This window comes from Ursus maritimus, unplaced genomic scaffold, assembly GCF_017311325.1.
Source record: "Ursus maritimus isolate PB19 unplaced genomic scaffold, ASM1731132v1 scaffold_7, whole genome shotgun sequence".
In the NCBI taxonomy this organism is placed as follows: Eukaryota; Metazoa; Chordata; class Mammalia; order Carnivora; family Ursidae; genus Ursus; species Ursus maritimus.
Window position 1 is genome coordinate 36739644 of NW_024426885.1, and position 27838 is coordinate 36767481.

At 55.6% G+C, this 27838-nt stretch overlaps 1 protein-coding gene across 1 annotated transcript; it reads left to right on the plus strand.

The window, feature by feature from the left end:
• The first annotated feature begins 765 nt into the window (after positions 1–765).
• RET (ret proto-oncogene) lies at positions 766–27507 on the plus strand. The gene is made up of 18 exons (XM_008696345.2): positions 766–1123; positions 3286–3530; positions 4741–4936; positions 6868–7067; positions 9098–9356; positions 10111–10236; positions 10788–10898; positions 11427–11549; positions 12409–12665; positions 15361–15508; positions 16989–17096; positions 18115–18329; positions 18413–18535; positions 20495–20565; positions 21849–21986; positions 23100–23199; positions 24752–24899; positions 26252–27507. The coding sequence occupies exons 2-18, from the start codon at positions 3426–3428 to the stop codon at positions 26407–26409; spliced, it is 2586 nt and encodes an 861-aa protein (XP_008694567.2). The 5' UTR covers positions 766–1123; positions 3286–3425; the 3' UTR covers positions 26410–27507.
• The last annotated feature ends 331 nt before the right edge of the window (positions 27508–27838 follow it).

The window sequence follows — 27838 nt, forward strand, 5'->3', positions numbered from 1 at the left end:
GGCCTGTTCTGCTCATGATTGCACCTGTTAAGTCCAGTCAGGAGAGACACCACACAGTAACCTGAACAGGGCAGGTTCGTTTAGAAAATGATTAACTACATCCGGGGATCGAAGCACCAAAGGACAGGCTAGGAAGAAGCAAAGAGAACTCTGATGAATATGAGAAGAGCAAATGTGGGGGAGGAGTCAGTACCCCAGGGTGAGAGAGAGGGCCTAGGAAGAGTCTCCATCACTCTTGCAGAGATCCAGACCTTGTTGGAGAAAGAGCCTCCATGATGGAGTTTGCTGGAAATTCCCCCTTCAGATGCTGGGGAAGTCGGTCCACGGGTGTGTCTCTGTGGAGGTGCTCTGCGAGGACAGCCCCTGGGGAGAGTGGGGGCCCCTGCATGGGGCCAGCCTGGGCAGCTCTCCACCTGCTGTTAGACCTGGGACTCAGGGCACCCCTCTGATGGGGGGCAGTGATGTGCTAGATGCTGGTGGGGAGAAATGGGGAGGGGGCAATAGATCCCAGTGCTCAGAGCACCTGAGGGAGTGGTATTTGAGCTGAGACCTGAATGACAAGAGAGGCGAGCCTCTGAGGCACTGGCAGGTGCCTGTTCCCAGGCAGAGGGAACAGAACCATGGGACCCTGAGGCAGAGACAGACTGGGGGTCTAGGGCAGTTCGGGGCAAGCAGAAGGTGGCCAGCCAGGGTCCAGAGCCCAGTGGAGCCCTGTGGACAATGGAGAGGACTGAGCTTTACACCAGCCATGGAGCTCCTGCTCCTTCCCCATTCCATTCCCTACCACTGGCAGGTGTGACTGGTGCCCCACTAGGCCTGACTTCTCTCTCTGCAGATGGCGGCTTCCCTGTGCTCACCATCTACCTCCAGGTCTTCCTGTCGTCTGCGTCCCTGCGTGAGGGCGAGTGCCAGTGGCCAGGCTGTGCCCGTGTGTACTTCTCCTTTATCAACACCTCCTTCCCAGCTTGCAGTTTTCTCAAACCCCGGGAGCTCTGCTTTCCTGAGACAGGTGTCTCCTTCCGCATCAGAGAGAACAGGCCTCCTGGCACCTTCCACCAATTCCGGCTGCTGCCTGTGCAGTTTCTCTGCCCCAACATCAGTGTGTCCTACAGGCTCCTAGAAGGTGAGTGCTGGCTTCATAGGGCCCCCCTCAGTGTCTGCTGTGTGCCAGGCACAGCCCACCAGCCCTTGACATAAGCCATCTGGTTTATTCTTCACCACCACACCATTCATTCATTCGTTTAATATTCTAGAAATATTTCTTGTGTGCTTGTCATGAACCAAGTACTGTTCTAGGGGCTAAGGATGTGACCGTGAACTAACCATGGCAAAATCCTGCCTGCCGGGAGCCTCTATTCCCCTGGGGTGGCCTCTGGAACGTGCTAGTTGGGAGGTAAAGCTCCAAGGATGTGGAGTGATGGAGACTGCAGTCTTCTATCTCATGGCTGAGGAGGGGAGCACTGGAGCAAAGGTGGGAGGGCACCAGGCAAGCTGGGCTAGCCCCTTTGAGATGGCTGCGGCAGGACCCCTGGGTAGCTGGGATGGGGAGAGCGGAAGCCCATGAAGACAGAGAAGTTCCTGAGGGTTTCCACTTGAGGGACTGGGGAGTCATGGAAGGCTTGTAGGGGATGGCATTGACAAGCCTTGACTTGACAAGCCTTAACTTGATTATCCTGGCTGCTGTGCTAGGAATGATTCGGTACAGGGCAGCATAGGGTAGAAGCAGGGAAACAGAAGGCTACCTGAGAAATCCCTGAGCAGCAGGATGGAAACTGGAGGAAGGGTGGAAGCCACAGGGCAGCAAGGAGCAGGCAGCTTCCGGGCATGTTTTGAAGGAAGATCTAGCAGGATTTCTTGATGAGTTGGCTGTAGGTGTTGAGGGAAGGAGGGCAGCCAGCGTGGTTCCAGGATTCTGCCCGAGCAGCTGCAAGGGCAGCCGACCTGGCCACAAGATGGCCCAGGGGAGGCCGGCCAAGGGGAGACCAGGGGGTGAATTCCAGTGGAGGTAAGAGAAGGCACCCGAGCAGACTGATGACTCAAAAGCAAGGAACTGGGACACAGAAGGTAGACTGCCAGTGGAACCTGGATTCTCACCAGGTTTATCGCACACACATGGTAATGACGTTAAAGAAAATGTCAATAAAGTAAGAAAAGGAGCCATCCACTCCCCCAGCATCCCTACCTTTGCCCTGCAGTAGGGATAGATGTCTTTGTGCAAGATTGTCAGCCAAACATCAGGCTTAGCAGGCTGCCCTTCCTCATGAAGATTACGTAAATTTCATTAAGCATGTTTTTGTTACCATAAACAACAGAGAGAAACAGTATATGATAAGCATTTCCCACATGTAATCCACGTGTAATACATGGCTCTGACGTGAGGGACTGAGGGACATTTGCTTCCCCGCCCGGTGGAGCTGACGTAACCCTCTGTGGTTTGCTGTGGGGGTGGTCATTGTTGACCTTCAAGCCCTCAGCATTTCCCCCTTCTCTGAATTATTCCTGGAGGATGACTTTCAGGACAGGCGTGGGTTGAAGAGTGTGCTATTGTGACTGGTCCTCCCCTCACCAGGTTGTGGGAAGAGGAGCAGGCATGTTAACCTTCATCCAGCCTGTCTTCTGGTGAGGAAGCAGAGGCACAGAGAGGTGGAGCAACCAGTCTGGGATCACACAGCCAGGAGGTGTAAAGCAGGGGTGCAAAGAAGGCAGCTGGAAATATTTGCGTGTTAACCTCAAATCACACACTAAATGTCCACCATGTTTGTTTTCAAATGGTGGAATAATGGCTTTATTTTTCACATTCTCTAAAATAAGCACATATTATTTCCACAATTTTTAAATTGCCTATTTTTTTTCAAAAGCCAGCCAACATTGGGAGCTGGATCTCTGGGCCTGCAGCCTGGTTGAGCTGGTGTTTCACCCCCAACCCCATCCCCACCAGGGGAGGCAAGGTTGGGGAAGGGATGTGAGCAGTCATCAGGGTGAGAACCTGATCCAGGCCTTCTGGTCCCCCGAGCTTCCCCATCAGCACGAGTGAAACTGGCAGGCCCAGGAAAGCTCATTAGTGCATAGTCATCACTGCAAACCAGGGCTTGGAGCTGTGCGCCCTCCCTCTCCAATCTGGAGCCGAGGAGGAGGAGCTTAGGCAGGGCCAGCATGCTCCGCAACTCTGACGCACAGAGGCCACCCTCCGCTGCAGCCACTCCTGGCGGGCCCCTGAAAAAGACAGCTCACCCTGCTCCCTGGCCCGGGAGTCATGTTGGGGTTCCTGGTCTGCTTGGTGTGTAGGTGAGAATCTGCCCTTCCGTTGCGCCCCGGACAGCCTGGAGGTGAGCACACGCTGGGCCTTGGACCGCGAGCTGCGGGAGAAGTATGAGCTGGTGGCCGCGTGCACGGTGCGCGTCGGCGCGCGCAAGGAGGAGGTGGTGATGGTGCCCTTCCCTGTGACCGTGTACGATGAGGACGACTCGGCGCCCACCTTCCTCGGGGGCTTCGACACCGCCAGCGCTGTGGTGGAGTTCAAGAGGAAGGAGGTGCCTGTCTGCCGTCCCTGCGCTTGTCTCTTGTCTGTCGTCCATCTGTTGGGTGTCTGCCACTCCGTCCACCATTTATTCCTTGGTCTATTCACCTGTCCGTCTAGCCATCCAGCCATGTGGCTGAACATCCCTCCAGCTATTTGTCAGTTGTCCGTCCAGCTGTCGGGGCTTTCTGCCTTTCTTGAGGGTAGCTGAGGAGGAGAGGGGAGGTCTGCCCAGCTGGCCCCTGACGAGTGTCTGTGTCTGACCAGGCTGGCAAGGCCAAGGGCGCGCATCGGGTACAGGGGCGCACCTGTGCCGCGGCGCATGGGTACGGTGGTGCTGTCCCGGGGAGGGAGGAGAGGACGGCTGCCAGAAGGGCTCTCCCTTCCACGGCCGTCAGCGCTCACTGGAGGGTCAGAGAGACTCATGGAGGGTAGCCCAGCCGTACAGAAAGACCAGCCAGTGGGTCTGGCTGGTATCTCCCAGCATGGTCCCGCCCACCTCGTCCCGCCCTGCTCTGGTCCGCGCAGGTGGAGCGTGACTGCCACCTGCTGGGCCTGGAGCTGTCCTGCAGCCGGCCGGCCAAGGGCGCAATGGGAGATGTGTGGTTTTACCCGGGTCTCTGGGCACCCCAGGTGCTGGTTTGGTGGATGGGCTGAGGAGAGGAAAGCACATCTCATTAGTAAAGATCACATAAGCTTGAAAGGGCTGCTTTGGGTGACAACAAGGAGTCTGGTTAGCAGCGAAAGCAAAGATGCCCTGTGACTGCTCAGAACTTTGTGATCCCCTCCAGGCTCGTATATAGGAGGTGTTCAGAAGAGAACATTCTGGTGTACACCTGGGCTTGGATCTGGCTCTGCCATCTATTGCTATGTGACAGTGAGCTAACTCCACCCTTTGGGGCCCAGCTTGCTGTTCTCTGGGACCTGGTGAAGCCTGTCAGCAGAGCACCTAGGAATCTGCTTTAATCCATTCTTACAGGAAGTCTGTAGATGCCTGTCATACCTGTTGCACAGGTGAGGCACAGTGGCCCAGGGAGGATGACTGGGCCAGATGGGCAAGGGACCCCATGGGAACTCTAATGCAGGTCAGGCTGTCCTTAGAGCTGCCTCTGACTGCACACACTTGGTCCACCTGTGGGGCATGTGCCCTCCTGAAGTCAGGCTGCAGAGTCTCCAAGGGGTCCCTCTCACCAGCTCTGACTGGCACCCCCTGTTTTCCGCAGGGCACTGTGGTGGCCACAATACGTGTCTTCGACGCAGATGTGGTGCCAGCATCTGGGGAGCTCCTGAGGAGATACACAAGCACACTACTCCCTGGGGAGGCCTGGGCCCTCCAGACATTCCGTGTCGAGCACTCACCCAACGAGACCTTGGTCCAGGCCAATGGCAGCTTTGTGCGGGCAACTGTGCACGACTACAGTAAGAGGGGCCAGGCATGGCCTGGCTGGGCCCCCTGGGGAACCAGCAGCCCACTCTTCTTGCAGCACCCTACACACACAGACACGTGTCCTGGCGCTCCGAGCCCCAGGCTGCAAATCCTTCCACTCCACCCAGCCCTTCCTTGTCTCTACTGGGCTCACCTTGGCCACCTTGGTGGGTTTTTACAGGCTTTCTTCTCTCCCTGCATTGCCTCCTGGCAGACCTTGGTAGGGCCCTACCACACTTCTCCGTACGGACCATGCCAGGGCTCACTGCCCACTACAAGCATATACATCATTGCCTGAGGCCTTCCTCTGGCCTCTGCTTTGCAACCCCCAAGGTGCTGAGTACCTGGGGATTATTTCTCCCTTGTTCCCACAGCTGTCTACTAACAGGGGTTAGTATATAACAGCAGCTCTGTGTGTTGGAGCCAGAGGATCCCGCAACAATTGTCCTGTCTGGCTCCCGGAATGTCCTGCAGGACTAAGCTCCAGGGACCTACTGTGCTCACCTGCAGGGTGGGGCATCTTCATCAGCTGCCTTGTCTCCCCCACCTTCCCGCCCATGTTTTCTGGGGTCACCTGCCAAATACCCAACTTGCACTTGAATCCTTGATTTGCGATCTGCTTCTGAGGGATCCCAGAATCGCTGGTACTGTTACCCCTTTCTACCCAGACCGATCCTGTCCTGGGCTGATCCTCCCCACCCCCACTGAGCCTTTGAAGGTCTTCTGCCCTGTATAAGGGAAAATGTCATCCCTGCCCAGGCCCACTCACTCTATACACCATGTGTACCAAAACCTCCCCACCCCTATCCTTCTGTCTCTGCACAACTAGAACCATAGCCGCGGCATGCAGCAGGCGTGGAAGTGTGCAGGCTCCGTGCGCTGGGGGCCTATGAAGTCCGGGGCTCCACTGAAGGCTGCGGCTGCTGGGAAGAGGTCTCTGGGGGAATGGAGGCCAGTATGGTCTTCCCAGGCCTCGGTGGTGGTAGATCTTTATCTCGTGTATGTGCGCACCCCACACATACATGCTACACACACACACACACACACACTTTTTATATGCATACCAATACACACATGTATACCCTATACACAACTCACACACACATACCCCACCACACACACACCCACCACACGCACTTGCACACCCACACACACCCCACCATACACATATACCCATACCACCACACACGTACACACACACACACCCCACCACACACACACACACACACACACACCGTATACATATACCCATACCACCACACACGTACACACACACACCCCCCACTGCACACATACCCCCCCACACACACACACCCCCACCGTACACATATACCCATACCACCACACACGTACACACACACACCCCCCACTGCACACATACCCCACCACACACACACACACACACACCCCACCATACACATATACCCATATCACCACACACGTACACACACACACACCCCACCACACACATACACACACCCCACCGCACACATACCCCACCACACACACACACACACACACACCCCACCGTACACATATACCCATACCACCACACACGTATACACACACACACTCCACCACACACATACACACATCCCACCACACACACACTCACCCCACCACACACACACACACACACGCACCCCACCACACACATACACACATACCACCATACATACAAGTGACCTCCCACCTGAGAAGGCTTCTCTCGGCGTCCAGCTGAGCACAATGGACATTTAAACAGTGGTTCTAACTTAGCACCACCTGCCAAGTTTGTGATCCACACAGCACAAGTGTGAAAATCTGTGTTTGCACATGTGTGTGTATGCGCCTGGTGCGTGGCTGGGAGGAGGCGTGCAGCGGCATGGGGCAGCAGTCCCAGGCCTCAGCAATGAGGCAGTCATCACTGTGCCCCCACCCGCAGGGCTGGTTCTCAACCGGAGCCTCCCCATCTCGGAGAGCCGCTCCCTGCAGCTGGCCGTGCTGGTCAATGACTCGGACTTCCAGGGCCCCGGGGAGGGTGTCCTCCTCCTCCACTTCAACGTGACCGTGCTGCCTGTCAGCCTGCACTTACCCAGCGCCTACTCCTTCACTGTGAGCAAGCGGGCCCGCCGCTTTGCCCAGGTGAGCGCACAGCCCAATGCCTGCCTGGGGAGGGGCACAGAGGGCCAGAGGACCCCCAGGGTGGGGTACTCTGTTTAACAGGTTGCAAGCAGGGCTGAGGATGAGAGACATTCCTTCTGGCCTAACATGTACACAGAGTGGCCCAGGAGAGCCTCAGGCACAGGGCCAGGGAAGCTGGGGCCATGGCGAAGTTGGCAGAGTCATGGGCAGGGTTGGTGGGCACCATGGGCCTCTTTTTTGCCCTCTCCCTTCTTGGTATCTTTAAAGCGTGTTTCATCCTAATGTAAGAGCAATGCCAGCTAAAGCTACATATGGTGACTTAGAAAGATGTTCCTGGTGGGTTTGTAAAAATGGGTTTGTAAAAATACTGGCCTCATGTGGCTCCTTATGTTCAAAAGCAAATTTTCATTGATGAAATTTGGAAGTGTGTAAGTGCAGTCAGCAGTTAACAGTGGCGCCCTCTGCGGGGAAAGGTGGGGAACGCTTCCCCTTAGCCTCTGCAAGTGCGTTTACTAGAGCTTATCTTGCGTGCATTTGTCATTGGAAAATAACAATTAGTTAAAGTAGTATAAGATGAGGGACAGAGAGGACTGATTTCTTCTCGCCATATCAACCAGTACTTAGCATTTTGGTAGTTTTTTCTAGAAAGTTTCTCTTAAAGACTTTTGTAATTTTACTTGCAATTGCAGCATGCAAATGGCCTCACACACTGCTCTTTCCTAACAGAGCAGCTTCAGATCCATCCTCTTCAGAAGGTCATGCTTAGGGGCATCTCCACTTGTCCCAGTTTCTATGGTTGGTTCCTATGCCCCCTCCACTCCTGACAGCCACCCAGGTCCAGCACACAAAGGACCCCTCCTTTGGACATATCCAAGCTCCCTGACCTGCCGCAAAAGGCCTTTCATGGAGGCCGAGGTCAAGGATGGTGGGAGGCGACAAGGCAGAGGGGCCTGAACGGTGTCTGAGGGCGTACTGAATGGGAGCAGGCCCTGCAGGACGTGTCATCTGTACCCCAACACACTCAAAATAATACAGGGACTTGAGTCCCAATCCAGCCTCAAACTCGCTGTGATCTTTCACCCCCACTCCCCAGTCTTTATGATTGTAAATTGAGGATAGTGACCTTGGGCAGTTTCAAGGCCCCTATGGGAGAGTGGAAGTGAGCACACTTTATACGGGAGGCACTGGGGCACCCGGGAGGGGGGTTGGTTGTGGTGTCAGGCCTGGGTATGGAGGAGCCTGGCTCTGCCCTGGGCCTGAACAAGCTGAGCAAGGACCTGCCCAGTGGGTGCAGGCAGGGCCTCACCTGCCCCACCCCTGCCCTCTGCCCCCCAACTTGACTAGTTGGAGCTTTTGGTTTTAAGCCACTGAAATTCTCATTCTAACTCAAGTAGCCAAAGGATAAAAAGGAGAGTTCCAGCTGCCCAGCTCTGGGGCCCAGCAGTGGCACTGCCAGCCTAGCATCCCCAGGAGAAGATCCTGTCTTTTCCAGGGCTTCTAGCCAGAGTCCCAGGAAGGCCCCCTGGGGCTCAGGTAGGACAGGCAGCAACGCTGCATGAATCATGTGGCCCCGGCGCGGTGTTCTGACTGCCAAGGCAGGTGGCCTGGGCAGGGGGTGGAGCGCCCCAGCCACATGCAATGAGGATGGCAATTGGTGGTCCCCAAAACAAAACTGGCCTGGCCAGAAGAAGTGAGGGAGGTGAGAAGGAGGGACCAAATCAGCCTTCGTGCCTAAACAAGTGAGTGAGTGAAGAATGAGCTGGGAACGCAGGCACCTCTCGAGGCAGTCACTAAACCAAACCTTAGTGCCCTGTGTTCTTTCGCCTCTGGCTCCCAGGAGCAGGGGTGGCGGTGGTGTGATGGGCAGGGCAGGGGCAGGCAGGTGGATGGGGACTTGAAGGGAGTGGGGCTGTCATCCCTGGACCCAGTAGGGGACTGATCCAGGACTCGGGCCGCCCAGAAGCCCCTCCAGCCACCATCACAAGCCGGTGCAGCAGCTGGCTGAGGCATTGCCTGTGCCCCATGCCTAGATTGGGAAAGTCTGTGTGGACAACTGCCAGGAGTTCAGCGGCATCCACGTGCAGTACAAGCTGCAGCTCTCCAGCACCAACTGCAGTGTCCTGGGGGTGGTCACCTCAGCCGAGGACACCACGGGGACCCTGTTCGTGAATGACACGGAAGCCCTGCAGCGGCTCGATTGTTCTCAACTCCAGTACACGGTGGTGGCTGCCGACCGGCCAACCCGCAGGCAGACCCAGGCCCCGCTGGTCGTCACCGTGGAGGGGACGTGTGAGTGCCAGGGCCCCCATGGAGGGTCGGGACAGGCAGGGTGTGGTAGAGCCCTGGGCTTCCCCCACATGGGAGGGGCCCGGGCCTGCTCCCCTTCACCTAATGGCAGCGTCCCTGAGCCTGAGTCTCCTTCCCTATCGGATGAGAATCACAGTGTCCCCTGCACAGCCAGGCTGGGAGGGTGACAAGGAGAAAGTATAAAGCAACGTAGGCCAGAGTCACCGCATAGTAAACAGCCACCACTCCCCATCCCCATTGCCGATGCATTCTGTACATGTACTTGCTTTAGGGCTGCCAGAGAAAATACGAGACCCTGGTTAAATTTAAACTTCAGGTAAGCAACAAGCATTTTTTGGTGTTAGTATGTCCCTTTGCAGAGTCTCTTAGAAGACAAACTTCCAGGTATGTCCATAAAGTGTTAGGGACACAGTTACACAAGGCAAGTAGTCACCGTTTATCTGAAATTCAGGTTTAACTAGGCGTGTGTGTTTTTGGCTGAGTCTAGCCACTAGCCTCCTCACATCCTCCCTCCATACTTACCCCAGCCCGGTAGCTGCCTCCCCTTGCCGTGACTGTGGTGACAGCCCTCTCCTCCGTGGGCCCCATCACTGCTCTGTGACCTGGTGCTAAGGCACCCCCACCCCTCTGGGCTCACCCATGAAAGGAGCCCAGCCAGTACTTCCCTCTGCCCCCAGAGGCTGGCTGGACACTGAGTCCAGGCCACCCCCTGTGACCAGCTTTCTGCCCCCCGCAGATGTGGCTGAGGAGCCAGGCTGCCCTCTGTCCTGTGCAGTCAGCAAGAGGCGGCCTGAGTGTGAGGAGTGCGGCGGCCTGGGCTCTCTGACGGGCAGGTGCGAGTGGAGACAGGGAGATGGCAAAGGTAGGCCCCACGCAGAGTTAAGGGCCTCTGTCCAGGTGGTCAAGAGGGGTAATGGTGGCTGAGTGGAAACGGGGTCCGTGTGGGCCCTGCCGGCCACTATGATGGCCCTCCTCTCTCCGCATCTGTTGTCCGGAGCCTTGTCCCCATTTGTAGTTCCTGATGTCAGGAGAGGGTGAGCATGGGTGCAGAGTAGGGGCAGCACAAGGACATTGAGGCTCTTCATCATTGTGGGACCACAAGTCCCTTTGGGTTTGGGAAGGTCTGGGCCAAAGTTGGAATGTGCAGGGGACAGAGAGACTCTACCTGGGAGGTTCCAGGCCAGGGCGTGTGGCCCCAGACAGTAGGGCTGGGGCGTAGACAGCAGCCAAGTCCGAGCTGTGCCCTCCACCATAAGGATCCCACTCATAGATTCTCTGCTTGGGCCTCAGTTTGCTCCTCGGGAGGGGGCAGGGTTGGCCGGGAAGGCCCTGGGGTGCCGCCCTTCTGGCTCTGGCAGTCTGACCAGGGCAGGTACTCCCATGTGGTGGTGACCAGCCCGCTGTGTGTTATAGGGATCACGAGGAACTTCTCCACCTGCTCCCCCAGCATCAAGACCTGCCCCGATGGCCACTGTGATGCTGTGGAGAGCAGAAATGTCAACATCTGCCCCCAGGACTGCCTCAGTAAGCAACCACTGGGCCTGCAAGTTCAAGGGCCTGGTGTGGGTAAGGGTAGCAGCAGGAGAGGCTTGGACTACCCCCTGCACTTCAGCCAGACCAGCCTCATTCCTGAGTTTTCTGTGCTGAGACTTCTTCTAACATTTCATTTGAACAAAGGGCTCTGCCCCATCAGAACTCTGGAGACTGGTATCCTGACCCACACTCTCCAGTGTCTCCCTGGCCAACTCACACAGTACAGCTCCCAACCCCTGATTCTCCTGGCTCCCTGCTGCCCCTTCTCCGCCCTGTGAAGTAACCACGTGTGGACCTCAGCAAGGGCCCTGGACATCCTGTGGGTTCCTCCTCCTACCTGCGGGGGCCAGGGAACGGGATTGGGGGCAGACTGTGTTGATTCCTACCCAGGTGACCCAGATTTCAGAGCTCACTGCCCTCCCTGACATTGTGTGGGGAGGGACTTCTCGTGCTTTTACCTGGGTGGTCCTGGTTTGTCTGGTCACACCAGGAGGCTTAGTGGGCTGCATCTGTCACCAGGGGGCGGCAGCATCATTGGTGGGCACGAGCCAGGGGACCGCTGGGGAATAAAAGCTGGCTTCGGTATCTGCAACTGTTTCCCTGAAGAGAAGAAGTGCTTCTGTGAGCCTGAAGACAGCCAGGGTGAGTGGGTGGGGGGCACTGCTGGGATCACATGCAGGGCAGGACTCCCCACACCTCCCTGAGCCCCAGCGAGCCAGGGAGGAAATTGTAGGAAGGCCGGTAAAACCCAGGAGACCCTCTTCCTTCCCTCTGGACCTCAGTTTCCCAATCTGTGCAGACAGGTCTAGGTCAGGGTGAGTTCCAGCCCAAAGTTCTATGAGAAAGATTGGGCTGGAAAGTTCTTCCACCAAGTAACTCAGCATCTACTCAGATGGTCCTTGTGCAGGGCCTTCTCTGGGCCCATGGCACCGTCTGACCAGAACCCCACCCTCCCAGCCAGAGCCCGCAAGTGTTCCTTCTGGACCAGCAGGTGCCGTGGGCGGCAGAGGCCTGAGCACCCAGGGAGCTTTCCTGCCTGAGCCCAGGGACGTTTTTCTCATATTTGAGTTGTTGCTGCATGGCGCTAGGTGCAAAGCCACTTTCCTTCCCTCTCTCAGTTTTACAAAGAAAATACGAAAGATGATGGGCACACAGAGGAGGGACTCCACCTCCCCACCAGCGCTCCGGGGCCAGCTGACTTCGGTGCAGTGTTCCATGGCTGGTGCAGTGCACACGCTGCCTCTGCTGTGTGACCTTGGGCAGGCTGCTTAAACTCCCTGGGCCTCTTGGCCCTTCTGTAGGAGGGTGACAAGTCTCCATAGGGAAAACGTACGGTACAGCCCCTGCCACACGGTCGCTGCCATGTGAGTGTGTGCGTTACTCTCACATCCAGACTCCTGCAGCGCTTGCCGGCTGCTTAGTCTGCCAGGGCAGCCCTCCAGCGGTGGGCACCGGGGCCCCCTCCCGGCACACTGTCCCTCACGGCCACCCCTGCCTGCAGACCCACTGTGTGACGAGCTCTGCCGCACAGTGATCGCGGCGGCCGTGCTCTTCTCCTTCATCATCTCCATGCTGCTCTCCACCTTCTGCATCCACCGCTACCACAAGAACGCCCACAAGCCGCCCATCGCCTCCGCCGAGATGACCTTCCGCCGGCCGGCCCAGGCCTTCCCAGTCAGTTACTCCTCGTCGGGTGCCCGCCGGCCCTCCCTGGACTCCATGGAGAACCAGGTCTCTGTGGATGCCTTCAAGATCCCGGTGAGGCTCCAGGGAGGGCCTCGGCCTGGGAGGCAGCCCTCCTGGAGGCCCTGCAGGGGGCACTGACGTCCGGCCTGGGGAAGCGGGGAAGTGTAGGGAGTGGGGCTCCCTGGTGCCGAGTGTCCAGTAGCCCACAAGCAGCTAATGCATCCTCGCCCACCAGGAACATCCCATGAGCAATCCCCAAGTCTTCACGGAGCTGCCTTCCAGGAAGGGCAGGCGGGAGGGAGGGTTGCAGAGGTCATGGGGCAGTTTAGCAGAGTGGAGAGTGCTAGGTGCTAATTTAGGTGGACTGAGATTTGGGAGGGTGGGCCACGCCATATCTGATAAAGAACTGTCCTGCAGATGCCCCAAGGACTGGGGGGGAGGCCCTGAGGAAGACTGTGAATTTTATTCTCAGAAGGTGGGGCCCTGGGGTTTGGGGGTTCAGCGGAGGAGGCCCATATTTGGCCTTTATTTCTGCAGGCTGCTCTGTTGGGGCCCCAGTCTATGGGATGGGTGCAAAAGTGGGGGCCCTATGATGAGGCGCTCTCCTCATCCAGTCAAAAGATGGCAGCAGGCAGGGGCTGGGCCAGGGTGGCAGCCGTGGGGAGGGGAGTTCATTTGTGGAGCGGAAAAAGGGATACCATGGGGCCTCTGGGCCAGCTGTGGCGGAGGATGGCCCCAGGACTCTGCAACCAGCTGGCTGATAGAGAGTGCCAGCCAGAGGCAGCAGGCTCCCAATCCCTCCTCTCCGTGGGAGGGCCTGGGCCTGCAGTTACCGTGTGCTCCTTACAGCCTCCATCCCAGCTGGGCCTCCCCTCAACCTGCCATGCTTCTCCTGGGTCCCTGCTGGCAACTGCTAAGGAGCTGGAAGCCAGGTTCTAAGAGGGACTGAGGAGAGGTGCATGTGAACAGAAGCTGTACCCCCAAGGCCTGGCAGGGAGCATTGCCCCTTGACAGGGGCCTCCAGGCAGAAAGCTCCAGACTCACCGGGACTTTGGCAGTACCCTACTGGGGCTGGAGGTGGCCACGGATTATAGGAGGAGCCACCCAAGGGTGCTCATCCCTTAGTGTGGGTCGGGGCCATGGGAGCCATTCCCACATGTGGTGGACACCATGGCCTCTACCCTAGCTTTCCTAGTGCCAGTCGCTCAGCGGATGGGGTCTGTGACCCCTGTCCTGGGAAGCGTCTCAGCCTCTGCAGCAGACCTCTTGGATAAGCCATTTGATTCCTTTATAAATGCAGGCAGTTGATGGAGAGGTCACAGGAAGGGCAGTGATGGCAGGTGCTCGTGCAGGTGGACACATGCCGCCCTCAGCCCACCTCAGCTTGGGCACACGGCACAGAGACGCCAGAGCCCAGCCCGAGGTCCAAGGGCTACACTGACCAGCTCTGAGGACATGTTGCTCAACTGCTTGACCTTAGTTGTCTCTTATATAAAGTGCGGAGAATTTTTAATGTCTTCTAAGAAGATCAAATCAGTGCTATCCACACAGGTTTAGCGCAGTTTCCATGTGCAGTGAATGCTTATTCAGTGCCTGTAAGAACACCAGGGTAACGATGATGATGTTGTCAACCCTGCCCCTGCCTGTGGGTTCTTGGGGAACCTGGGCCAACACCAGGATGCCCAGGAGCTGGCCAGCAGGAGCCCGAGACACTGTGCTGAGAGGAGGCCACCTCTGCCCACGAGGAGAGCACACACACCTACACTGGGTGTTGGAAAGCATGGCTGTGCTCAGCAGGACAGTGGGCGCAGTGGTGTCATCTGTGTGGGTCAGGCGAGTCTGGCAGGGCGCAGCATAGCAGCACCCCCAGGCCACACCCACATCCAGCTGCAGGGAGAGTTGGGGCAATGGACGCCCAGTGCTGGCACAGGAGGGGAGGTTCCAGCATCCTCAGGACAGGCTTCGGCATCCCCAGTCAGAGTTCAGATCTGGGGTCTGGGAAGCTGTCCCAGAGTCGTCTTGAGTGGGATTTCAGTGGGAAGGCAGGGTGGGTAGAGGGGGACATGGTGGCAGGTGGCTGCATGTTCAGGGAGATGGCCAGTCTCATGACAGGAGTAGCTTCTTCCACACGTCAGGATGGAGGTTCCCAACTACTGTTGTGGTACCTTTTCTGGGGCAGCACACAAGGAAGTTACCCTGGACACTTCCATTCATAGCTGGGCGTCCTGAGCTGGGGGGTAGCTTGGGCCACTGGTGCCAGTGGAGTCCGCTTAGGGATCCTGGGGATCTCTGGAGAAGACAGATCGGGGCCTGGTCTGTAGGACGTCCACAGCCTGTGGGCTTGGTGTCCAAAGTGGAGGCAGCTGGTGGAGGCTTGGACTCCCAGGGAAGAGGCCACACTCCCATGTGAGCACCCCTGGGGTGCTAAGTAAGTCCCGAACTCCTTGTTTGAGAGACGAGGACATGGGCCTGGGATGGCCAAGGGCATGTTCCGTAGACGGGGGACAAGCAAGGGTCCAGGCATCCAGAGTCCAGGCCATTCGGTGGCAACAGCTGTCTTCCCATAATGTGTGGGATCCTACCCAACTGTGGGGTCCTGCCCTCGGTGCAGGGGGATGACCATTGCCCACTAGGTCAGGTGGCAGTGTTTGCACACTGGAGCTTGTCCACTGGGGGCTCATTTATGGGCCTTGTCTTCTTATTTTCCTCTTACCCTCACCAACTTTCTCGCTTCTCCTCTTCCTCCCCTTCCTTCAACCCCACATAGGAGGATCCAAAGTGGGAATTCCCTCGGAAGAACTTGGTTCTTGGAAAAACTCTGGGAGAAGGTGAATTTGGAAAAGTGGTTAAGGCAACCGCCTTCCGGCTTAAAGGCAAAGCAGGGTACACAACCGTGGCCGTGAAGATGCTGAAAGGTACCTGTCTGGGCAGTGTGCACAGGTGGCTCTGTAGGAGCCCCGAGGGCTGGACGGAACCACCCTGAAAACCAGGGTGCTGACAGCCAGCCCGGGACCTTCTAAAGAGCCCCCCATGGCTATTCTTGAGTGGCTGCATTCTGAAGACCCCCACCATGGATGACATGGGCCAAGGTGGCCCCTAGAGAAACAGAACAAGAGGACTTTCCTCACTTGGAAGGTTCTAGCTTCGTGCTGCTTCTGCCCCAGTGTTGGGTAGAGATCTGAGTTTTTAAAAAATTAAAAGCCTTTTGGTCTTGAACTGACAGCTCTCCCACCCCAGTCTGCCCCATTCGTTCCTCTCAGCCAAGTGCCCCTGGGGTCCTTCCTGGTGAAGAAGCCACCTGGAAGAACTGGCCCCTGGAACCCTTCCTGGCCCAATCCCCGGTGGCCCCCAGTGGATCTGCCCCTCCTCTGTGACCCACTCATGCCATAAGTCTGGCTCAAAGTGGGCACATACTCATCCACACACAGAGACACTCACTGGTGTTTCTGAGCAGATACTGGGTGGACGGCCCTCTGCCATGACCAGACTTTGGTTCACATGGACCAAGGGCCCAGCGGCCATGCAGTGGGTACAAGCTGGCGTGCGCACATGAGAATTCTAGCACAACACTCGGGGCTACACTGTGCAGGGTACTTCTGAATGCTTACCTAGGTCCACAGACTGGGGTCTCCCCATGCCTTCATGAGGCCCCAGGCACTAAGGGGGCACATAGAGACCAGCCCCCGGGGCCACCATGTGTGGGTCCCAACACCCTCTCTCCAAGCTGTCCTCTCTCTTCCAGACACGTGTGTGGCCAGTGGGGGCGATGTGGTACAGCTCGGCAGTGGGCTGTGGGGCAACTGTCCCGGGAGGCCTGTGTAGCCACAGCTTCTGACTCCACATCCCTCCCCCCAGGCTTCAGCGCCTGGTGGGAGCACAAGCACAGCTCTGCCCACCCTCGGGATGCATGTGCCCAGCATGGCAGGAGGCCACCTCTGTGAAGTCCCATCATCTCCAGCTTTCTCCAGGGCCTCACCCTCCTGTTGAGTGCTTGGTCAGCAAGTGTTTTAGGACATGGGACAGTCCTCTTTATGAGTACAGTCTCTGCACCACTCTCCTTGAAAGATGGCAGTTGCAAGGAAATACTGCCACTTACACACACAGCCTGGTCCCGGGAGGGTTTGCCTGGAAAGACCCTGCTGATGAGGAAGTTTGCTGCTCAGGGTTATTATTCCCTGGAGGCAGATGAGGCTGCTGTTAACCATCCTACGAGCTAAGAGAAGCCCGAGCAGCAGGGTCCTTGGGGGCCTTGTCTAAACCTGGGTAGGCTATCTGGGAAGGAGATAACCAGGGTCTGTGCAGACCTATGATGTGGGTCCAGTGACCCCAAGTGTTCACAGAAGTGGCTTCTAGAAGGGACTGGTTTGCAACTCACCATGTTTATGTGCATTTCAGAGAACGCCTCCCCAAGCGAGCTGCGGGACCTGCTGTCAGAGTTCAACCTCCTGAAGCAGGTCAACCACCCACATGTCATCAAGCTGTACGGGGCCTGCAGCCAGGATGGTAAGGCCAGCCAAGGGACAGGCAGCTGCCCGGTGCAGGCTGGGGGCTCTGGGCTGCCGCATTCTTACTCCTTCCCTTCCTTGTCCTCTGTGGCTCTGGCCCCCACCTGGGGCCTGCATCCTCCCATGTGGGTGAGAGGACCAGGAAGGACTGCCGCAAGAGCGTGGGCATGAGGCCTCTGCTCCGAGCGTGCTCTCTGGGCCTGCCGTGGGTGCTCAGAGATCTCTGGTGACAGTTGGTTTGTCAGTACCCCATTCCAGATGGAGCTCTAGGGCAGGGAGCTCTAGAAACAGATGGTGTGTCCTGGGCACCTACTGGGTACTAGGCGTGCCATGGCCTCCAAGTGACCAACCTCAGCCCTGCGTGGTAAAGGCATTGTCACCATTTCCCACATAAGGACACAGGAGGTTGGCCTGGTCTGTGCCACACAAGGGCCTCTGGCCATGTGTGTACACGTGTGCACGGATGTGCATGTTGCCGGTACGAGACGGCAGGGTGCAGGCAGCAGGACGCTGGTTGGCACCAGCAGGACTCAAGGCTGGGCCTGGGATGGGACGGCAGCCTCAGAGCTGCCGAGAACAGGGAGCAGGGAGCAGGTGCCACGTGAGGCTTCAGATCCTCTGCCTGCATCCGCTGTCCCCAGCCTGTGCTGCAGCAGGGCTAAGGGTATGGAAAGACATGACATCCTAGCAGCAGGGGCAAGCCTCCCAGGGGAGCACTGAGCACAGTGGCTGCCTGCCTTGGGCACCCCAGAAGGTTGTGCTCCACTGCCCAGGGAGCCTGCTTCATGGGCAGCGCAAGGAGAGCAAGCCATGCAAGAGTGAGCTGGGACTGAAACATGTAACTCGTGCTGCATGGCACCCAGGCCACCAGCCAGAAGGATACAGCCCACTTCTGGTGGGGTGCAGAGCTTGCCTGGGGACCCTGCAGCCTCCTCCCATGCTCCCAGAGCTGGCCTGATTTCTGACGGCCCAGAGCCCTGCAGGCAGCCAGCTCACAGCCCCCACTCACCCGCCAGGGCCACTCTTCCTCATTGTGGAGTACGCCAAGTACGGCTCCCTGCGGGGATTCCTCCGAGAGAGCCGCAAGGCCGGGCCGGGCTACGTGGGCAGTGGAGGCAGCCGCAGCTCCAGCTACCTGGACAACCCCGAGGAGCGGGCCCTGACCATGGGTGACCTCATCTCCTTCGCCTGGCAGATCTCTCGGGGGATGCGGTACCTGGCGGAGATGAAGGTGTGTGCCGCGCCGGCCCTGGCCCCCACTGCCTGCCATGGGGACCTAGGTTTCAGGGGTCCCTGCTGTTGTCTTCCTCACAGCTTGTCCATCGGGACTTGGCTGCCAGAAATGTCCTGGTAGCTGAGGGGCGGAAGATGAAGATTTCAGATTTTGGCCTATCCCGAGATGTTTATGAAGAGGATTCCTATGTGAAGAGGAGCAAGGTACCAGGTCCCCGGTGGATGGCCCAGGGCTCCCGGGCAGAGTGGAGGGCAGGGGGCAAGGTTCCCACAGTGAATGGGGGCAAAGCCCTTAGAACATCCGGGGAGCAGAGAACAGAGTCTTAGAGTATGAACTTCTAGCCCTCATCTTCAAATCCTTCCCTGATTCCTGGGTCCCCAGAGACCCAGCTCAGCACTCATCCTGGGTCTGTTCCTTCCCTTGCTGAGAGCCAGGCCCGACCTTTCAGAGAGCCCACTGGGGAGCCGGGGCCCTGTAGCTTCTCTTGCTTTTAATCACCACCAATTTTGAAGGTCACCTAGTGCTGCGGAAGTGACAGTTGTCTCCGCAGTTGTTCCTCTCGCTTCTGCAGGATGGAAGGTCCCCCGTTTCCTCTCTGTGAAACTTTAGCTCTTCACTCAAAGGAGACGGAAGTCAATACACCTGAGTGTGGCAGTCATTCTGGGGCAGAAAGGAATGAGCTGCTTTACAGGTGGGGGTTCCTCTGGGCCGGGGGCCTGGGAACTCCTGGCTGGGTGAGTTTGGAAGGCTCCCAGGGAGGCCCTGGAGACGGAGTCCAGAGACACGGCGTAGGGTTCTCAGCCGCTTTCTCCAAACCTCTGAAATAGGTGGTCTGGGGCGCTTCTGGGGAATTTGCTTCGCTGTGTTGTCCAGTTCCCTGTGGCACTCGTCCTAACACTCCTAGTTCCCCTGCCCTGTCAGTCGCTGTCGTGCAGCCTCCTTGTGACAGAACAGACAGGGCCACTCACAGGGCCGTCCAAGAATCACGGCTGCCTGGCCTTCAGGACAGACACTGCTCAAAACAACATACAAAAGGCGACTTGTGTAGACCTCAGATCTGCTGTCAGGGGTCAGGAGAAGCCCCATGTCGCCATAGGCTGTGAGGATGAGGTTTTGTTTCTTCTAGGGTTTCCGTTGTGACAGCATATCTCAGAACTGCCAAAGGGGAAGTGGAGAGGGGCTCCTTCCTGCCCCATGCAGGGGTGTGGACAGAGTCTTTCTACTGATGCACCAGTCCCCCAAGAATGGGGGGGCAGAGAGGTACAGGCGTCCAAGCACAAGGCACCCTAGAGAGCACAGGCGGCAGGCAGTATTGTCATGAACACGTGCCCCAGAAAATCACACTTCATTAAGGATGTAAATCCTAAAGAATGCTTTAAAGAAAAAGAAATTACAGGACATGTTGCATTAAAATCCAATGCACACATTTTTGGTTGATTTGTGTCCTAAGACTTACCTACTGAAGAGCCGTTTCTCAAGTTGTATTGGAAAGCCTTTGTTAGGTCTGACCCCGGCCCCTCCACAGTGGGAGCACTTTTTCAGAGGATGCTAACAGGGGTCTGGGATAAAGTGATAGGGAAAAAAGCAGCTCCAACACATGAAAACAGATTTCTTCCCTCAGGGCTTCTTGGAACAGCCTTTAGTGTGTTGGTTTGCATCAGAAGTCCCCAAGATGGAAACACTGGAAGTTGGTTTCCCAAACTCATTTACCCTCAGAAATGGGGAGATCTTGCTGGGTGGCATTCTTGGCCCACACATTGGGCATCACCACCCAGGGCACCCCAGAGCCCTCTGGACCTGGCTGTAGGGAAACCTGACTTGGACATGGTCGTGATTCCTTGGGTTTCTTCTCAGTCTCAGCAGGGATGTGGTGCATGACAACGACGCCCTGTCTAGCTGTGGGCAGGCCGGCTGACTCCCTCCAGCGTCTCAGCCATGCCTAGGAAACCCGGATTAGAGCTGCAGCCCCTCTGAGGCCGTGCTGCCAATTCTGTATCGGGGAGCACTCTGGATGTCATTACTCAGCATCCCTCCAGAGCTGGAAATGCTTGGGACATGGCCTCGCGTTCCTCCGCCTCCCGCCCTCCTCCCCGCCCACCCCGCCCCGCCGGTTCCCAGGGTGTCAGAGCGATGTTAATGCCTTTCCTTCATTCCCTTTTTAGGGTCGGATTCCAGTCAAATGGATGGCAATTGAGTCTCTTTTCGATCATATCTACACCACCCAGAGTGATGTGTAAGTGTGGGTGTGGCCTTCCTGGGGTCAAAGTTACGTGCATAGTGCACCATGATGCCTCTCGGGGCAGCTTGGCTGGGGAACAAGTGCCTGTTGGCTCATACCAGCCATCTGCAATGACCTCCCCCGCCCCCAAGCTGAAGGGGCTTCGTGTATTCGTTCAGCAAACGGCAGGGGCCCACACAGTGGTTCTGAGAGTCGCAGTGGAAGGCATGAGAGCAGTGAGCAGGTAACTGCAAGTTCCGCTCGCTGCTCCCATTCCCAGCCCCTCCCTCTCCTCTCTGGGCATCTTAGTGCCACACAGGCCCAGCCAAACAGTTCCCCTCTGTGGACCTGAGTGTGGGCTGGGCTCAGGCAAGTTCCCCTGGAAGTGGAATGGTCCCCACCACAGGTAGGGTGGCCTTGAGTGCGTTGCTAGGCTGGTGTGTCCCAACTGCTCAAAGATGGGAACCAAAACTTAGCCTTTCAGGTCTAATCACAAGACTTGATAGTTTTCAAAAACATAACAGACTGGTTTCTCAGTGTTCTGCCATCAACAGACATGCATATCTTGAATAACGTGGGCTGAGGAAAGGCAGTTCCTGAACAATTTTAAACAGCGTGTTCAGATTACGTGAAGCTGACTGTAGACAGTTGGAAATGCCGAGAAGAGGGTAATGAAGACCCTGGAAGCCACTTGGATCCCACTGCCCCTAAGTAACTCCTGCAGGTTCTGGCATACACAGGCCTTCTAGTGTTTTCCGTGGGGTGTAGGTATATGCATTCTTGCTGTAAGTGGGCTCATGCAATAATGCTGTTTTGTGATACGATTTTGTTCCCCCTTCACAGTAAGTTTTTCCTCACAGTTAAATATTTTTCTGTGGTAGTGCCTTTTTTCTTCTAAGATTTTATGAAAAGTTCTAAGCCCGCAGGAAAGGTGAAGGAATTGGGCAGGCAGCCCTGTGCCCTGTGCCCATGGTCCCCCCGTCGCGTGTTGCTGCACTTGCTTGGCTGCCGTGCGCTGTCTTTGATGCTTTTGCACATCTCCACGGGGCCAGCCAAGCACTTCTTGTGGATGTGGGGTCTGAGCTTGGGCAGTGGCTTGGTGGGGCTTCCGCACCGCAGGGGTGAGAGCAGGGCAGGCAGACGGCCTATCCCCACCTCCATTCCACACCCAACCATGCAGTCAGGCCTTGGCTGCCTCTTTACACTGGGGGCTGACGGGGTCAACTGCTGCTGGTCTGCTGAGGTGAGGACACCACTGGCCCAGTACAGCCGCTCACTGGTTGTCTCGCTCCCCTTAGGTGGTCCTTCGGTGTCCTGCTGTGGGAGATTGTGACTCTGGGAGGCAACCCCTACCCGGGTATTCCTCCAGAGCGGCTCTTCAACCTTCTGAAGACAGGCTACCGGATGGAGAGGCCTGACAACTGCAGCGAGGAGATGTGAGCAGGCTTTGCTTTGGCCTAGCCTCCCTCAGACGCAGACAATATACTCACTCCCTCGCTGCTCCCAAGCAGCCCTGGGCACCAGGGTGAACCGGGTAGTAGGTCGTAACAGGGCAGAGCATGCCAAGGCAGAGGTCAGAGAACCACCATTGGGCATAACAGCAGATGCTGGGGACCCTGACTCTGCTGGGGGCTGAGTGCACTTCCTGGGTTGGGGGGGGACACTTACATGGATGAGGGGAAATAGGGCCAACGAGAAGTAGTGGGAAGGACCAAAGGGTGTTTCAGGCCCAGGGAGCAGATTAGGCCCAAGGCCTGTCCCCACAAGACCCTTGGGGAGGGGCAGGTAATTCAGAATGACCTTAGGGGTACATGTTGGGGAGAGCTCACGTGGAGGCACAGAGGCAAGAAGACCCGGCACCCCTGCCCAAGAGCACCAGAGTCTTCACATATGGCGGTTCCAGCAGATGATTCTCAGAAGACGGGCTGAAAACACATGAGAAAGGGGCCGTCACTGGCAGAAACATGCTGGTCCATTCATTCCACAAAATCGGTTTTGTGCCTGCCACGTGCCTGGCTCAGAGCTAAATGCGGGAGTGCAGGGGTGAGTAGGTGCCATCTCCCTGGGTGGCCTGGGCTGGCAGCCAGCTGGCCTGGCGCTCAGCCACCTGGCAGCCCCGGGGGCCCTGCAACTATGCCAGCGACCCAGGGAAATGAGGAAGTGAGAAAGGCACCAGACAGAGGTGTGACTGGCAGAAGTTTTGTTTGTTTGTTTCTGCAACCAGTTCACACTTCCTAAGAGTTTGAAAGACTGGTGTTGCTCCCTCAGCCACCATAGTGGGTATGACATCCTGTCAGCTGTTTATCCATATCTATGAAAGGAAAGTGAAGACAAATCTCTCTCAAGGGAAAGGAGACTCACAAGATGGTGTACCACAGCACCAGGCACCCCCAGATCCTGGCCCGGCTCAGAGAAGGATGTCAGTGATGCAGAGATGGCTTTGGGGTTTAAGAGCAAAGCCCTCTGGGCCCAGGGCACTGTGCTGGGTGCAGCGGCTATGATTGGGCAGCCCTTCTGGGTCCTAACTGCCCATCTGTGCTTCCCACCAGGTATGGTCTAATGCTGCAGTGTTGGAAGCAGGAACCAGACAAGAGGCCGGTGTTTGCTGACATCAGCAAAGACCTGGAGAAGATGATGGTTAAGAACAGAGTGAGTACCTGGAGCCAATTCCTGGTGTCAGGCATCTGCAGGCTGAATGTGGCAGTGGAGGGATTCCCGCCTCACCCCAGTTCTATGGAGTTCCCAGTGCAGGGGCAGAGCAAGGCTGGGCAAAGCGAGATGGTCGTGCTGTCCCCAGAGGGCAGCTAGTGACTGAACCCTTCTCCTTGAGCCAAACCCTTCTCAAATCATAAAGAAACCGAGATTCTTCCCTTAATACTTAGAACTCTCCATGGACAGGTGTGGGAGGCAAATCTTCCAAGGTCAAAATAATTTTTAGTAATGGAACATGAGAGAGTAGAGTTGAAGTGGGTATCCTAAATTCAGATGCTGCGAGGGGCCCGGATGAGGGTTGACAGGTGGCTCGGGAGTGGTGGGGACTGTGGCGACCAGGAGCGCGCCAGCGCCTCTGAAGAACCCCTCACTGTAGCCACACAATCTATAGGAATATGAGTGCCAGACTGTCAGGTCTTCTGAATTTCAGAGGATATTTATGTTAAGTTTTCCAGCCTTTAGTGTTAATAACTCATTTAAATTTCCAAAAGCTCAGTCTGGTCGAAATAAAGCATATCTGGGAGGCTAGATTCAGCCCATGCACCTCCAGCCTACAACTCGTAGGTAAATGAGAAAGCCAACAAGGTTCAACTAATATTTACTGAGCTCCTACTACGTACCGTATTCTGTCGCAGGTGCTGGGGATACAAGTAAACAAGACACGCACAGATCTTGCTTTCAGGGTTTCATCTTTCCATTGACACATTTACTAAAAGTTGGCATTTCTTCATCCACAAAAACAAAGGTGCATAGTTAGTGTAGGCTGCTTATAATAAAACCTAACATCAGTGTACCACTTGGGCCAAGCCTCCAAATCCTGTGATCACAAGGTTACCTTAAATAAAAGTAATAGGTGATGCCAAGAGAGCCAGCCTTCCTAGAACAGAGCTGAAAGTCAGCCAGGAAAATGCTAGAACTGTTCTTTACACATTTAACCAGGGCAGCAGCAGTGGCAGGCGCTGGGAAAGCATCAGGCTTAGGAGCTAAAGCCCATAGCAGCATCCTATGCAAAATCCACATCGATGACTTCAGATTTCTGAGTCCTGACGTGCTGTTCTAGACAGTAGGGGTCCTCAGAGGAAAGCTGAAGAGTGTCCAGCAATCGGAGATGCTTGTTGGCACTCCCACATGAGTAATGGGGCTGCAGTGAGCTCTCCCAGAGCCTCGGGTTTGGTAAACAGGCCGGTTCCCCAGTGCTGGATGCGGTACTCCCCTCATGCTGCAGAGGTAGCACTGGGCACTGAGGGAGCACATTTCTGCCCCAAGAAGGTGAACTTCTAGGGGGAGCAATGAGGGCTATGGAGCAGGGCCAGCGAAGCAGAGGCTGGGAGAGGGGCTGTCCGGGGAGGGGCTCAGGTCTCCCAGAGAGGCTAGTAAGCCAGCACGGGGTGGGACTCAGCCAGGGCTTCTGCCTTCGGGCGGGGAGGGGCAGGGCGCAAGTCCAGTTATGACCCACCCCCGGGGGTGACCGGCCATCTCTCTCTTCCAGGACTACTTGGACTTGGCTGCGTCCACCCCATCTGACTCCCTGCTTTACGACGATGGCCTCTCAGAGGAGGAGACGCCCCTGGTGGACTGTAATAATGCTCCCCTCCCTCGAGCCCTTCCCTCCACGTGGATTGAAAACAAACTCTATGGTAGAATTTCACATGCATTTACTAGATTCTAGCAACATCGTTCCTCTCTGCACTATCCTTACTCTCTGTAATGCTTTTTAAGAGTGTTTCTGGTCTGAATGAAACCAAAGTTCTCTCTGAACCTTTTTGTTTGTAAATGTCTGACTTTGCATCCGTTTACATTCAGGCATTTTTGAAACTATGTTTTTTTAAAAGGATGTGAAAATAAGTATAATTACCACACTGCCCGGCAACTTACGATTATGGAGAAGAAAGAGAGCTGGGCAGAACTCTCAGGGGATATTGAGAAAATGATAAATAAGTCATTTCTGGTGTGGGTATGTATCAAGTCATAGTACTTCTAATTTAACTACTGGGATAAATTTACCTAATCTGGGGAGGTATTTAATTTAGACAGGAGGAGCAAGCACCACCCTGCCTGCACGGAGTGCACAGCCTGTGGTCACTCCCAGACCCCATCTGGGCGGGCAGGGGGCTCTCCGAGGCCTTTCGGTATGAGGGAGCATTGGCCAGCCTGGCCTGAGCCCCGCCCACATGCCCACCCTCAGGGAGGACACATGCTGACTGCTGTTTTCACATCCTTTGCATTACATGCTGTCATGACAGTTGTCACTTATGAAGTCAGTGCTGAAAGCTGGAGCAAATGCTTTTGAAAGAACATAGTCTGTGGTGCTGTGGTCTTGCAATGGACAGTAAATACGGTTCTTGCCAAAACTCCTTCTTTTGTCTTTGATTAAATACTTGAAAATTTTTCTGTTTCCTAACTTGATCATTGATTGTTTTTAACTCTTGGAGTTTCAAGCATTTTTCAGCTGAGATTGTTCCTTTTGCATGCCTCCTGAGTCACTGATTCCTTGCTGGCTTTGGGTCTAGCACGACACGCCATTTGTCCCGTCGACGCTGTGGGGCTCACCCGCGTGCACCCTTGATTTGGAAGATTCTCTCCTCCGTGGTAGGCTTGGATGGAAGATGAGTAGGCTTCTTACCTTAGAGAGCTTTTTATAGAAGCTTCCCGCTGCAGTAAGCCCTTTAATTCAGCAATGCTTTATGCTGTCTTAGAAAAAAGACTTAAACAGGTCAACAAATATTTATATCAGATTTCGGAGTTCGAAACTCATAAAAGATAAAATTGGTAGTTTCTGTTAAGTTCCAGTTACCAAGAGAGCACGTGATCTTCCCCCCAAAAATATAACAGTGTTTTGGAAACCTGGAGCACGAAAGCATTCATATAATTGGCACAGAAACCAGAAAGTTTGGTTTGAACCTCAAAGGGAGTTTTGCCAAGGCCTTACTGTCTGCACATGAAGTTTTGGTTCTTCAGTGCAGAACAAATGATCTGTTTTCATTTTTAGGCATGTCAGACCCGAACTGGCCTGAAGAGAGTCCTGTACCACTCACGAGAGCTGATGGCACTAACACTGTGTGTCCACGATATGCAAATGATAGGGTATATGCTAACTGGATGGTTTCACCCTCAGCGGCACAATTAACGGACGCGTTTGATAGTTAACATTTCCTTGTGAAAGGTAACGGACTCCCAAGGGGAAGAAACATGCCGAGAACGGAAAGTCCGCCGGCCCCTCCTTTGTACACTTGACGCTGGCTGGTGATTTTCCCTCCTGGCAGACGTAGCCACTGGACCAGAGTTGCGAGTCCAGCCTTTAGTTAGTCCTTCCTCTTCGGCCCTCGGCAGCACCCTGTGTTGGTCCGTGTTCACCGGTGACCACCACACACTCTGTGCTCACACGCGTGGGTCCCTCACTCACTACCTGAGCTGTTTGATTTTTCTGGTTGCCGCCAAACAGGGCAACAAGATTTAAACATGAAGCACACACACCAGAAGGGCAACAGGAGAAAAAAAAAAAAAAAACCTGACCCAAACGACATGTCCTTGCTCAGAACAAGAGCCCAGCAAGGCCTTAGAGTGGGGTCAAAGCCCTGCCAGGGCTAGAGGGGATGAGGGGACCTCAGGGCAGGTCTCCGCTCAGCATTTGAGATCCTGAGAACGGTTTTTTAGAATCATGGCACCTTTTCTTAGGAAGACATTTGACTTTTATCATGATTTAAATGATTCTTAAATTTAGCACAATAGAGAGATCGGATGCCATATTTGCCATGTAGAGGGGTGGTGTAAGGGCGGAGGGCTCACAAGACACTTTGGTCCCCATCACTGAGTGATCACTGCCCCCTGACAAGAACAGTGTGAAGAAAAGGGGCATTTGAGTGGAGTGGCCTCCGGTCCAAGGATTGCCGACAGCAGAGACGTGGCTGCTGTGAACCCCAGTGCGGCCAGCCTTCAGCGCACCACGCGTCCGGAGCCAGAGAGCAGTGGCTCATCTCACACATGAGGAGTGGGTGGGGTTGGTGCTCGGGTCACAAGGGACAGTTCGGCTAGTTATGTTAGAAGTAACGCTGACAATGACCAAGGACTGCTACGCCTCCGATTACAATTCTGATGTGGAAAAGACAATGTTTTGGCTCTCATAGAGCTTGTGTGAAAAGGTTATGTGTATCCACTCTTTCCTGTGTTTGTAACAACGTAGTGCTGCTAGAGCAGGACATTTTTGTTTATTAGATTCTGACCATGACTCATAAACTTCTTGTCATTCTTCACTGCTTGTTTGTGGTCACGGACACTCAGCACTCCTCCCATCTTGTGGGGGCGGCTTTCGGGAAGTCCTCGGCAGCTCTTCTGTCTGTAACTTCGCCGGAGAGGGTCGGTTACCAACACACCTTCTGATCTTCAGACTTAAAAGGACTGACAGTGTCTCATCCAAATACTGTATCTTATAGGCATTTCACAAAAGCAGTAAAATTAGGGCATTTTTGTAGCTTGGATGAGTATGTATCAGAGCCTCGTGGGGTGTGTGTGTGTGCGTGTGCACACAAACCCAGAGAGAGAGCTGGAAAAACACGTACTGGAGATGTAACGTGGCTTT

What these genes read in the sequence shown, in the direction of transcription:
- RET (XM_008696345.2), top strand. Translation starts at nt 3,426, where the DNA reads ATGGTGCCCTTCCCTGTGACCGTGTACGATGAGGACGACTCGGCGCCC. An exon ending in CGGGGCCTGCAGCCAGGATG is followed by an intron (nt 17,097 to 18,114) that starts GTAAGGCCAGCC and finishes CTCACCCGCCAG; the next exon opens with GGCCACTCTTCCTCATTGTG. An exon ending in GATTGAAAACAAACTCTATG is followed by an intron (nt 24,900 to 26,251) that starts GTAGAATTTCAC and finishes TTTCATTTTTAG; the next exon opens with GCATGTCAGACCCGAACTGG.